This window comes from Tasmannia lanceolata, unplaced genomic scaffold, assembly GCF_043159265.1.
Source record: "Tasmannia lanceolata isolate RefF3 unplaced genomic scaffold, GAP_Taslan_0.1 ptg000002l, whole genome shotgun sequence".
NCBI lineage: Eukaryota > Viridiplantae > Streptophyta > Magnoliopsida > Canellales > Winteraceae > Tasmannia > Tasmannia lanceolata.
In genome coordinates this window covers 57,209,096-57,222,091 of record NW_027518679.1, presented here as the reverse complement: position 1 = coordinate 57,222,091, position 12,996 = coordinate 57,209,096, and the positions used below count along the sequence as shown (strand labels likewise).

At 38.2% G+C, this 12,996-nt stretch overlaps 1 protein-coding gene and 1 pseudogene across 3 annotated transcripts; one reads left to right on the top strand and one right to left on the bottom strand.

The window, feature by feature from the left end:
* The first annotated feature begins 257 nt into the window (after positions 1-257).
* Positions 258-9,022, top strand: RDM1 (RNA-DIRECTED DNA METHYLATION 1). 3 transcript variants are annotated; one of them, XM_077383617.1, is made up of 3 exons: positions 258-414; positions 3,706-3,869; positions 8,414-9,022. In XM_077383617.1, exons 2-3 carry the CDS (start codon positions 3,719-3,721, stop codon positions 8,803-8,805), a joined length of 543 nt encoding a protein of 180 aa, XP_077239732.1. In that variant the 5' UTR covers positions 258-414; positions 3,706-3,718; the 3' UTR covers positions 8,806-9,022. The 3 variants fall into 3 exon arrangements, with proteins under 3 accessions (XP_077239732.1, XP_077239729.1, XP_077239735.1); XM_077383614.1 differs by having other exon boundaries at positions 8,402-9,022; XM_077383620.1 differs by lacking the exon at positions 8,414-9,022 and adding an exon at positions 7,383-7,956.
* A 551-nt stretch (positions 9,023-9,573) lies between these two features.
* LOC143845507 (pentatricopeptide repeat-containing protein At3g22690 pseudogene) lies at positions 9,574-10,122 on the bottom strand (annotated as a pseudogene).
* Positions 10,123-12,996: the final 2,874 nt, after the last annotated feature.

Genomic DNA, 12,996 nt, shown 5'->3' with positions numbered 1-12,996 from the left:
GGCCCACTCTATCAAAACACGAGTTGCAAAATATGCCCACCATTTTAGACCTATAGGTGGGGCCCACCATTTCCATCTAAACTTACCTCATATTTTGGGTAAAGTGATATATTCATCCCCTTTTCTTCCCCGGGCCACCCTAGTGCCCACCATGGTTACACCCATGTGTGGGGCCCACAATTTCCATCCCCTTTTCGAGAACTGATACATTCGTCCCCTTTTCTTCCCCAGGCCAACCGGCCTTTAGTCTATTTATGTCTCCTCTTTTTACACTACAAGTCTACAAGGAGTGGCTCTTGGAAGAAAAGAGGGCGAATAATATCACTTCCCATATTTGGCAAGCAGAGAGAGAGAGTAAAGCTTAGGAAAAGAACTCATCCTCCCTCTTTAGGGCAGAGCAAGGTGTCTGCTAAGGTGAGCGTACTTATTTTTCTCCTTTTCTTCCCATTGGGAGGCTATCTCTGTCATTTAATTCCTGCACAAGATGGTTTCTAAACCTTGGAATTATATGTTTCCTCTATTTTTCATGCAAAACAGTTTCTGGGTATCTGTTTATAATGGAATTTGTAGGTCTATAGAGGTGATCTTTCCTAAGGGAACTAGAAACCTATAGCTATCTTAGTTTCTAAACCTATGTTTCCTCTATTTTTCATACAAAACAGTTTCTGGGTATCTGTTTATAATGGAATTTGTAGGTCTATAGAGGTGATCTTTCCTAAGGGAACTAGAAACCTATAGCTATCTTAGTTTCTAAACCTATGTTTCCTCTATTTTTCATACAAAACAGTTTCTGGGTATCTGTTTATAATGGAATTTGTAGGTCTATAGAGGTGATCTTTGCTAAGGGAACTAGAAACCTATAGCTATCTTAGTTTCTAAACCTTGGGTTTTGATTTGGGTTATTGCAAACATTTGTTGGAATTGTTTGGTGATTGGAAAACAGATTTTTCTTGTTTGCCAGTAGACCCAAGAGCATGGTTTTAAAATTTGGCCAAAACGAAAAGTCTAAATATTTCGATTTCAACTCCCACCGAAATGAATTAATGAAATCCACTTGGATTCGGAGAATTACCAGATTTCGCCTGAAATTTTGGGATTTCGCTATTGTTTAGGCTGAAATATGCAAAACATGCAACTTTCAGATAAAAAAAAGAAGTAAAGTTTCTGTCGACATCTCGGTAGGAACTCTGAAAAAAATCAACTCCACTCGTAGAAAGAGAAGAACAACAAGATTTCTTTTTGATATTTCTAAAAAAACGACAAAAAATTAAAAGACAACAAGTGGTGAAGAATTTTACCTGGTTTGGACCTTGATTTTGTATTTAAATGTTTCTATGATTTTACAAGATTTCAGCTAATATTTTGTATCGAAACCGAAATGTTTCTGTTTTGCTGATGACCGAAACCTAAACCGAAATTTAAAACCTTTCCCAACAGCCCATTTACTATTTCATGGGGATGATAATAAAGACAAATAGAATTTTTTTTTTTTGTGTAGTTTGGATCAGTTAAATGCCTTTGGAGATAATTTTTTCATCATGATCAATAAGATATTTCATTTTTCTATCAATTTTTCTGATTGGTTTAATTAGTTGGGAATTCGTTGTTCTTATAGATGGCCTGTGAATGGAAAAGAGGATCATATTTGTGCCAGATTACTGATGCTATTTGTTTTAATTCTTCACGGAAGAAAAAGGAACAAATTGAATGTTTGTATTGATGTAATATTTATGTAGTGTGCCATCTCTGATTAAAGAGTCAAATGGTTAGTGATTGGTTGCTTGATGGTACTTTTTCATTTTTTTTAGACCATGTGGAATTTAAAAAATTATGAATGGTATGAAAGTACAACAAGGAACCCATCTGGTTGACTTAAACCAAATACATATCATACAATAGGCATTCAATTCCATCTTGATGCCAACTTGTGACTGATATTCACCTATAGATCATTCTTTTTCTTTTCTTTTTTTGTATTTACGCACTTAGGAAACATTGAATTGCATTTAAACACTCAAGGTCAGCTGTATATTTATGTTATCATGTTTGTGTCGTTGATTGTGATGCAAATCTAGGGTTCACAGGTTGACTTATGGGATTTTAGGAGCAAATAAAATATACTAGTTCAATTATAACTGCAGCATGCATCCCCAAAACAAGTTATACAAAGCATCGTAATCAAACACAGCTAAGTATTCATAGAAATTCTAAACTTTAGAGTTCATTCATCAAATAGAAATTAATTTAGCCCAATAGAGGTTGCATACACCAACTCTATAAACAGAGCAGTCAGGTAATAAAATTACAAACAAGCATCGAATAAGGTATCAAAAAATCAGATCTATGTTATAAACCTAAGTATGACTATCAACATCTAATGGAGGTAAGGGAATGATGGTGGATAATGTGATCTGGCTTGGGTGAGAAGCGTAGGGCTAATCCGGGAAAATAAATGTGTAAATCTGATGAAATTTTTTTTAGGAGGGTAGAAAATATGGGGCAAACTGCTAAAATAAATAGAAAGCGATCCGCACTTAGGAGTGACGTGCTGGTTCTCTTGTCTTGATCGTCTGCTGCAAGTAATGACCAAGAGGAGAAAGAGAGAAAGCTAGAATGAAGGAAAGAATGTCCGATCTCATCCAAGATATGAAGAAATGAAGGAAAGAATGATAAGATCAAGATCAAGAAACGATCAAGGTCAGGAAGAGAAAGAAAGATCAAGATCTAAAAAGGATCAAGATCATGATCAAGAAAAGAAAAGAAGATCATGATTTAGAAAAGATCAAGGAAAAGAAATTAAGATCAAGTAATGCGTAACAAAGATCAATGAGGAGAAAGAAGGAGAAAAAGTGAAATGGTTTGTAAACCCAACCGGAAATGGTGAAAAGGGAAAAAAGGGAACTGTTTATAAACCCTACCGAGAAGGGTGAAAGAGAGAAAAATGTGGGAAAATGAATATAGAATGTAAGAAGGGAGAAAAGGGGAGGAGTAACAGATGAGGGGAGGATAGGGAGTGAAGAGAAGGGGAGAATACCTTGCGGTTGGGAGCTCCTTGAGCTTTCTTCAAAACGTCCAAAGTCCTCAAGGATTTCCTCGTTTAGGTCTTTTATATGGGGGCCAAGGGTTTTTTTTTTTTTTTTGCCAATGTTCACACTTATTAAAAATAGTAAGTTCGTACTTACTATAAATAGCAACTATGTGCTTACTGTAAATAGTAAATCCACGTTTACTAAAACTAGTAAGCGTGTACTTTGCATTAATGATGTGTGGGTTTGGGCTTAAGTGACGGTAGGCCTTAGGGGAAAAGGTGAGAAAGGTGGGTCAGATGTTGATGTGGACATCCCTGTATCTAAGATAACAATTAAGATTAAAAATACGAATAAATCCCAAATAGAAGAATTAAGTATGTCTCTGATAGAAAAAAGATAACTAAAGTCAATTCTACGGCTGATGGATCATATCAATCTGAGAGCTTCATATGTAACTTTTTCAGTGTCAATTAGTATTGAAGTGTTGTAGGATGTATAATGCTTGTAGAGTCCTTATTAAGGCTCCTGACTTGGTCAATTGAATCATATTTTTGCCATGTTCAATGTTTTAAGCATGACTCTTTATTCGATATGTATGAAATATATGTATATATATGACTTCTATAATCTGGTATTTAATGTGTACTATTAACTAGGTGTATGGTGTTTACTTCAGGGTTATTTCTATCATGAAGAGGCAAGCACAGTGGGATCAAGCATACTCTTTATCATCCTCTGATTCCTCAGACTCAGACTCTGGAGATGATAATGGGCCAGGTAGCACAAAAGCAAGCTGCAAAAGTGCAGTTGGTCGATCAAGCAAGGATGTTATGTCAGAAGGTACTCTTTATTCGTGCCTAAATGTCTCTGTTTAGCTAGTGAAAGCTTCTTTTGTCATGTTGCCGTACATTGTTGTGTTGGTTGTTCTTGCCTCCAAGAGTTTGTTAAACCATTCTCTACTTTCACTTTTTTATGTCAACTTACCTTTCTAAGCAGTTGCTTTCCCGTACCACCGTATATAGGCTATCTTCATTTGTGGATGCATAATCTCAAAATCTAATACTATTATTTAAAAAGTATTGGCTTGCTACGGAGGAAAACTGAAATATTTTCAGAAAAATAATAGAGTATTCATTATTATACTAGTGTCAGGATTAAACTTAGTCAATTTGAGCCGGGTAGATCCTTTCTCCTTCTTCATGAAAATTTTCTAAAGGATTCATTAGCCGACCCCAACTAGTTTGGGACAAAGGCTTAGTTAAGTTGAGTTGAGTATTGGCTTGCCACGAGGAACACTGAAATATTTTCAGAAAAATAATAAAGTATGTATGAAAAATAAAGAAAAGGAGTTGATATACCAGCCTCCAATTTGGGATGGGGAATGCCCCCACTTTATAGTTTACCACCTTTAATTTGATTTTCTTTAAAAACGAGAAGAGAAGTGGTTGAGTAGAAAGGTGGAGAAGATGTGGAGATGAGAGAAGCGAAATAAGAAGAGAGGAGAAAAAAGTGGTAGTTGTTAGTGTGAGACTCGAACTCCACGAGGCAAGGATCATTTAGGATAAACAATCACCAGCCCCTGGCATCGACGTTGGGCAGTGACACCGGAAGTGGTATCAGCAGGGAATGATATCTGTTCACTTATTTACGTGGCCAATGTTGAACACATCTCCATTTACCTCAATGCCACACCAATATCATATTTGAAAACCCAAACAATTTGGCATGCGTACATTGCCCTCCATGCTTAAAACATGCCACATTTTGGCTGGTAGTGGGGGAGTTGTGGGATGAGATTCCTTCATTCCCATCGTTAACACACAAAAACACATGCAGGCACATACAAACTGACAAACACCTCTTCCTCTAGTTTCCCCTCGTCTTCATCTTTTTGTCTGCTCTTCTCCTTTTCTCCTTCCTTTTACCTTTCTTTTTTCCTCTCTGCTCTTTGGTTCTTGATGGAGATCAAGAACAAGAAGAACAAGAAGCTTGCGAGATGGTCCTCAAAATATGTACTGAAGAGCAGACTATGAGGACCACCCATGCCATATTGAGATTAAGCAAGGAAGGACACATCTTATCAGGGGCGGAGACACTAGTAAAAAAACCCTGAAAAAAAATTAAATCAATCATCTCAAATCATCAAATAAAAAAATTCAAGCTACAAATCTTTGGGGCTAGATAGATTTGATGAAGCTGTCTTTCAAAATTCCTGTTACAATCATTTGCATGGAAATAAAGACTTATTTTTGGGGTATCCAATGAGGCACTAAAACTCGGAATTGATTGGGATTTAATCATGGAATTTTTTCTATCGAAATATGCATTTAAAAGTTCTAATTTGTAGTAACTAATACAATAAGAACAGTATGCCACATAAGAAAATTCAATTTAAAATGAAAACCCAAATAATAAATGGGAAACCAGATCAACAGAGACAAACATAGGGACATAGATTTTCTAGTAAATAACATATTTTAGTAATACACGGCTGACAAAAATAATTATTACATGTTGGTTTTTTTTAGTTTTGTTGAATACTTTTGCATGCCTGAGGAGTTCGAGAGAGAGAGAGTAAAGAATTAAGAAGACATTTCCCAATTTAAAGCTGGTGTTTGTTACAAAATAAGACGTGAAAATCCACGTGTCAAAAGGAAAGATTTTTCAAAAAAATGAAAAGAAATCTCTTACTTCATATATCTGCTTATATATAAATATTGGTGAGAGAGGAAGAATGTGGGTGTGGTGTGCTTTTCTTGTGCAACTGAGAGAGAGAATGAGAATTAGATTATTCTCTGGTCGAACTCGCTGAATGCATTAGCTTGAGCACCCGATAAGTGTAAGGACCTTGGAAACTTGATGACATCACCGTCAAAATACGGGATTTGGTTCATGTCATTGGCCCCAAAATACAGCATATGAGAAGGTCGGCCAATGAAATGGCTGATCAACTTGCAAAGAATGGGGTTGTTCTGCCTTCTTTGGCGGTGGTGCTTAATACCCATCACGCTGGTTGTCGGGTAGCCTCTTGATTTTTGCATGATTCCACCCTAGGATTTTAGGCTCTCTCTATCTAGGTTTTTGGTTTTTACTTAATTTTACTTTGTTCGCAAGTGATCATGTTCTTTTATCTTTTGGGGACGGCTTGTTCCCCCCGGGTTGTAACTTGATTTTTTCTGGTGAATGGAATGTTTACTGTTACCTTTCCCAAAATAAATAAATTTATATGCTCTATTTGAGAGGTCTAAAGATAAGTTGGTGAACGCGTTCATGAAGGAACTTGCACGTAATCAGTTTGGAAATATTTGTTCCAAGCTGCACATGGATGGTGTCTATGCTCCAGTTTAAAGGGGAGAGTTAAGAGAGATATAGTTTACGTTAGGTTTATATCATAAATTCAGTCCATTTAAGTTAGGTTTACGCTTTGTTCTTCAACCTGGAGGTCGGAGCGGTTCGATCCCAGTTAACCTACCAAAAAACAGTTAGGTTTATATCATGATTTCAGTGCTATTCTTTCAAGTGTTTATTTCATGTATTAGTATTACGATAGGACCCATCATGGACGACCCTAATGGCATAAGATGTAATTTTTTACATGAATGCATATAAAGGCAACAAGATAAGGGGTTGAACTTCAACCACCACGAAATTCGCCATCTCCCTGTTCTTTCTTCTCTATCTTCTTTCATGCGAGTAACATGAGGGCGGACTCTAGAGATTAATAGTAACTTCCCCTAAAAGTAAACGATGTAAGTCAAGGAAAAAGAAAAGTCTGTGGAATCAGAGCCTGATTCTTGACAATATAATCAGATTCACCATTATTTTTCCATCCCTCTAAAAGTCAACTGAATTAGATTTCCTCAAGTCATAAATCCATCAGCTATTACCATTTCTCTGTAGAAAGCTGGTGTGGAATCAGAAGCTGGGCAAAGTTCGTGGTTCCAAAATAGCCAAATCCCTGAAGTTTTTGTGTAAAGTAATATTATAATTTGAGTGTACCTATTTATATATAATATGAAATTATTTGGTGCACACACACACACACATATTATATATTTCAAACAACAAGCTGTACACAAATTAGTAGAGTTAAAGGTGGACTTTTTGAAACCACGTGCTAGCTGTAGATGGTGGTAGAGGAAATTTCAAACTAGAGCAGCTCTTTGGGTAGAAGAGACCTGCTACTGCAGTGTGAAAATCTCCACCGAAAAAAGATTGATTATGCCTTGGGACTTCCAAGTTCTCCGTTTCTCTATAGTTGATGCATATTGCTTTGTTATTGCTTCATTGTTCATAGACCTCTCCTTTATCATGGGTGGTTGCAAGTTGGTGTAAAACATGCTACATGTGCAGATACAATGATCAGAAGAGCCGAGATGTACCAAGAATACATGAAGCACATCCCCATCCCTACTTGTCACGGGTCCCTCATCCCATTCACGACATGGCAGGGATTAGCCAAATCCTTGAAACAGTTGTATGGACAGCCCTTACATTACCTCACCAATGCCCTCCTGAAACAATGGGACCAATTGAGGATTGGAACAGATGACGAATATCAGCCGTTGGATGTCCTTCTTCATCCTGTGAAAGCTGAAGTCACTATCTGGCTCATGGAAGAAGTGCACAGGCTTACCTCTTCTCATCATCATCTGGCCAAACTCTGGGCTTCTGATCCCATGCATCATGCTTGTGTTGATCCCATTTTCCCACAGATATGACATTTTTTTATTTGACCCCCAGATATGACATGTCATACAAAATATTTCTCTTTCCATGCCAACTCTTTCTACTGCTCATGGTGTTTACATGACTTACAGATATTGTTTTAGCTCCATGTTATGTGAAGAAGAGAAAAATAGCCCCCGCTGTTTTCTTTTCGTTCTTTTTTGCGTAAAACTTTCTGAAATTGATTATTTTGGGATGAGTGGGAACCTTTTCATGACTCTTGGATAACAAAGCAATGAGGAAAAGTTGTTCATCGGTAAAATCAGATGAATATTTTTCTCCTGATTATTATGTTAGGTTAAAAAAGGAGTACTTGCTCCATGACATGGATTTTAGCTCCTTGGATGAGCAAAGCAAGAAGAAAATAGTGTTCATCTGTACTTTCAAGATTCAGATGATGCAATTTTTCTTATGATTCTGTTAGATTAAAAAAGGAATAGTTGCTTGAGTTAAATTCTGAATGAAGGAAAGATATGTTTGTTTTTGGTATTCTACTATATTGATGCTTAAAAGCAACTGGAGCATATGATTACTTGGATTTTAGTTTCCTAGATAATGAATTCAGAACATTACTTTTTTTTATATTCTATAAATTCTTGCTTTGACAATATTGGGAAATATGGTTTGCTTGACCTGGGTTTTAGCTCCATGCACAGCTAAAACTGGAAAGAAGAAAACTGGGGTTATAGACTACGAAGCTTTAAGCCGGCATGGGTACAGCGGTGGGCTTTCGGTCTTGAATGTGCCGCCTCCAAGGGTGGTTCCTGATAAAGAACAGGATTGGTCTTGGTCGACTGGCAAGGAGAGCGCCACAGTCAACAAACAGATTGAAGAATCATTTGAAGAGCGTGAGCGTACTAGAGCTGCGATAATTGAAGCCGAAAAGCTGACCAACGTGCAGTTGAGGAGTGATAAAAAGAACCTTTCTTTCTCACAGAAAGAGAAGAGGAAGAGAGAGCTTGGTCAAGCCAGTAAGGGGAAGAACTACGTTGAAGAAGAGAAGAGGCTATTGAGAGATAGTGGTGTCTACTCTGGTTTTGATTCTTGACAAAATGCTATGTGTGTATCAACTGTTCCTTAACATTTCCAAATCAAGGTATGAGCTAGCTCCTTGCCAGGTCTAAGTACGTTTTCGCATTCTAAGGGGTTTGAAGGCTGGCTTTTGCTGAGCTCTTGGTACTTGTAGAATTGAATAGAGAAGACTGGATTCTAATGGAATGATATGAAGATGGATTCTGAATTGGGAATTTTATATTTTATTTTTATTTTTTTGAGAAATGGTACGAAATTTTATTCATAAGAATTGATTACAGTGAGGAATGGGACAGATGTCCCCTCCTAGGGGATACAATTTTCCTCTACCCTTGTTAAAACATAGGACCCATCTTTTTGATAGCCATCTACTCATCAACTCTCCCCCTCGGCAAATATACTTTTTCTGGCATTGCACCGGTTGTCATTGACCCTCTTCAGGTATTTGCATCCGGTGGATTTTTTCCCTCTCCTTCCTTTGCTAGGCAATCCGCCTCTTAATTTGCAGATCATAGCGTGTGACAGAAATCCGGGTTTAATTTCCGGCATATGCCCTTGATTTCTGAGATTGTGCTCGAATTTTGAGTTGGGTATTGTTAATTGAAAAGCTTGCAAAGGATTTTCTTTTTCCTTTCTGTTTTTTGTTCTTTGGATTGAAGTTGAAGGTCTGTTTCTTTGGTATCTTCTACCAGTAATCCATGCAAGAACACGACCCTCGCTGAAAAAAATGAAACCGGTTATTATCTCGAATTATGATTTCCCTTCCATAGATCTCCGAGACCAACTATGCGAACGAATGGCAATCGGCGCATATTCGGAGATTCTTAATCACGCGGATCGGCACTCCACGACCTGTTCCGATGAGCCCAAATGCCATCGCCAGTTTCTCACTATGTCGATTGAGCAAATGGTTCTTTTCTTCCTCATTGACATCCAGCAAAACATTAGCTAAATCAGGCACATGACCCACATCCTTAAGTTTGGCACCAATTTCATCGAGCATTCTAACTATCTGGGCCATTTGCGGGTGTGACTCATCGCCCGAAGTGAACTCATGGATCATTCCATTCACCACAATTGAGCTGGATCCTGGAAGTTTAGACACCCCTTTGTCCTTTAGATTGAGCCTCACCCTTGCTACATCAGCCCATTTTCCAGCAAAGGCAAAGACATTAGAAAGAAGCACCTCTATTCCTGTTCTCTCAGGCGCCAATTCCCTGACCCTCTCTGCAGCATAATCAGCTAGTTTGACATTGTCATGCATCCTACAAGCGCCTAACAGAGCACCCCAGACTATGTCATTAGGCTCCATGGGCATGCTCTCAATGAGCATCTTTGCTTCGTCTAACAAGCCTGCACGGCCGAGATAGAGAGCGCCTCCCTAAACCCTGAACTTCAGGTGGAGAGTCTGGGAAATTTTATATGTTGTGGCGGTGTAAGGTATATGAACACGTATTTTTTAGGTATGGCCCACACAATATGATGATCCAAACAGTCCAAAAGATCATTTCGATAGGATGATCCTAACCCTCCGATCTATAGAGGAAGTGCACATTATGGAAGCTTCTATAGATCGGAGGGGTAGGATCATCCTAGGGAAAATGATTTTTGGGGCACAACCTATTTTATGTTATAGCCCAACAAATGGACGGTTTGGATCATTCTATTGTGTGGGCCGTACACTACAATTTAATAGGGCCACACATCATTAAAACTCTCGCGCTCTCGTGTGTGTTTTAGTGGCTTTCCATGCTCCCCACACTCCCACTCTCTCAAGTCTCTCAAAACACGCCCTCAAAAGAAAGTCACTTGTAAAAGAGTTACTGGGCTCCACTTCTACCTAATTAGGTGATCAGATCCCTTAACCCAAACCGCTTGGTCGGATGATCTTAGACCCTTGAGCATCAGCCTAATTTAGGATTATACTAAGAATATATAAATCACTTCCATGGAAACTATTTCTAGGGAAAAAATTGCTCAAAAGCAACTTCATCAGTCTAGACCATTTCAAACTGTGGTTTGCCTTCTTGTAATGCAAGGCTTTCCTATGATTGCAAATAATTTAATCCTATTTGTGCTTGGCTTCTCATCACCAATAAGAGGGCCATGACCATGAGCCTATTGAACAAGAGGCTCCCAGCTTAAAGGATATCGGGAAAGAACTCTTCTTATCCCACATTCATTTTGTTAGGTTTTATATTTGTTGTATCACTTAACTGGTATTCAATTTTTAAATTGAGAGGGAGAAGAAATTCCAACAAATATAAATCTGCGATTAATTATGTATTGCTTATATTCACACTAAATAAGCATTATACATTTCTGTGTGAAAAAATAAGGCCCTCTAGATATTTATAAAAATATTCCACATGATTTTTTATGGGAAATGTTATCAGCACTACTGTATTTTGATGAGGGCGCTCCTCACTTTATTAAAAGTACGGTATGGCCCGCACCATAGGATGATCCAAACTGTCCATTAGATGGGCCACAGACTAAATAGGTTGTGCCCCAAAAATCATTTCCATAGGTTGATCCTAACCCTCCGATCTATATGTTAGAGGGTTGATCCTAACCCTCTATAGATTTGAGTGTTAGGATCAACCTATGGAAATGATTTTTGGGGCACGACCTATTTAGGTAGTGGTCCATTTAATGGACGGTTTGGATCATCCTATGGTGCTGGCCATACCGTACTTTTAATAAAGTGAGGAGTGCCCTCATCAAAATACAGTAGTGCTGATAACATTTCCCTTTTTTATTTAGGGCACAGAGCCCATTTTTAACAAACTGTCAGAACTAGAGAGAGAGAGAGAGAGAGAGAGATCCACATTCCATCGTTTTGATAATCCACCCTCCTTTATTATATATTACATTGAATGACGATTGACAGCTTTGGAAATTATTCCAACCTTTAACAGTCCCTTGGAAAAGAGAAAAGTACGGCATGGGCCGATGTTTAGTGAAAATACGGATTGCTGGCACCTTTTAATACGAGAACAAAAAACGAGCTAATCGTCAAAATCGGGTGGGAAAAAGACCCTGATACCTTCCTGACATCAACGGAAACGTCATTCAGCTTCCTTTTTCATTACTGCCCATTAAATTGGCGTGTTACACGAGGTGTCTTTTGGTTCAGCTGAATGTGTATTTGAACCCACAGAACCTTGGGTTCGTTTCTATCTTGGTTGTCGAAAATAACTAGAGAGGGATGGATGCTTGACACATGTTGGAAACTTTTTGGAAGCCAAAAGTAGGTACGCTAGCAGAAATAATGAGGACAAAAAGAGAAGGGAAAATATTCTAAGCCAAAAGTGGGTACGATGGCGGAAATAATAGGTATGCCAGTATAAATAATGACAAAAAAAAGAAGAGAAAAGATTCTAAGCCAAAAGTGGGTACGCGGGCGGAAATAATGGGTACGCCAGTGTAAATAATGAGGACATTAAAAGATTCTAAGTCAAAAGTAGGTACGCCAGCGAAAATAATGGGTATGCCGGCTGAAATAATGAGTATGCCAGCATAAATAATGAGGATAAACAAAGAAGAGCAAATATTCTAAGCCAAAAGTGGGTACGCCGGCGGAAATAATGGGTACACCAGCGTAAATAATGAGAACAAAAAAGAAGGGAAAAGATTTTAAGCCAAAAGTGGGTACGCCGGTAGAAATAATGAGGACAAAAAGAGAAGGAAAAGATTCTAAGCCAAAAGTGAGTACGCCGGCGTAAATAATGAGGACAAAAGGAGAGGGAAAAGATTCTAAGCCAAAAGTGGGTATGCCGGCGGAAATAATGAGTACGCCGGCGGAAATAATGGGTACACCAGCGTAAATAATGATGACAAAAAGAGAAGGGAAAATATTTTAAGCCAAAAGTGGGTACGCCGATGGAAATAATGGCTACGCCGGCGTCAATAATGAGTAAGCCGATGGAAATAATGGGTACAAAGAGGGGTATTATTAGAAGATGCCACCATTTATATTGATGCCCACATGTCGAAGATAGTTCCTAACAGACTCAACTTCATGAGCTCCAAAATTAAAGGCATACTTGGAGACTTCCTAAACAACCTAACTACAGCAACTCCTAAATAGATGGCACAAACCCTATCATGTACCAACAACTGTGACCAAATCAAACTCCTTCAACTTCTTAACACATCATCATAACATAATAATCCCTACCTCTAGCCACCTCATCATACTATA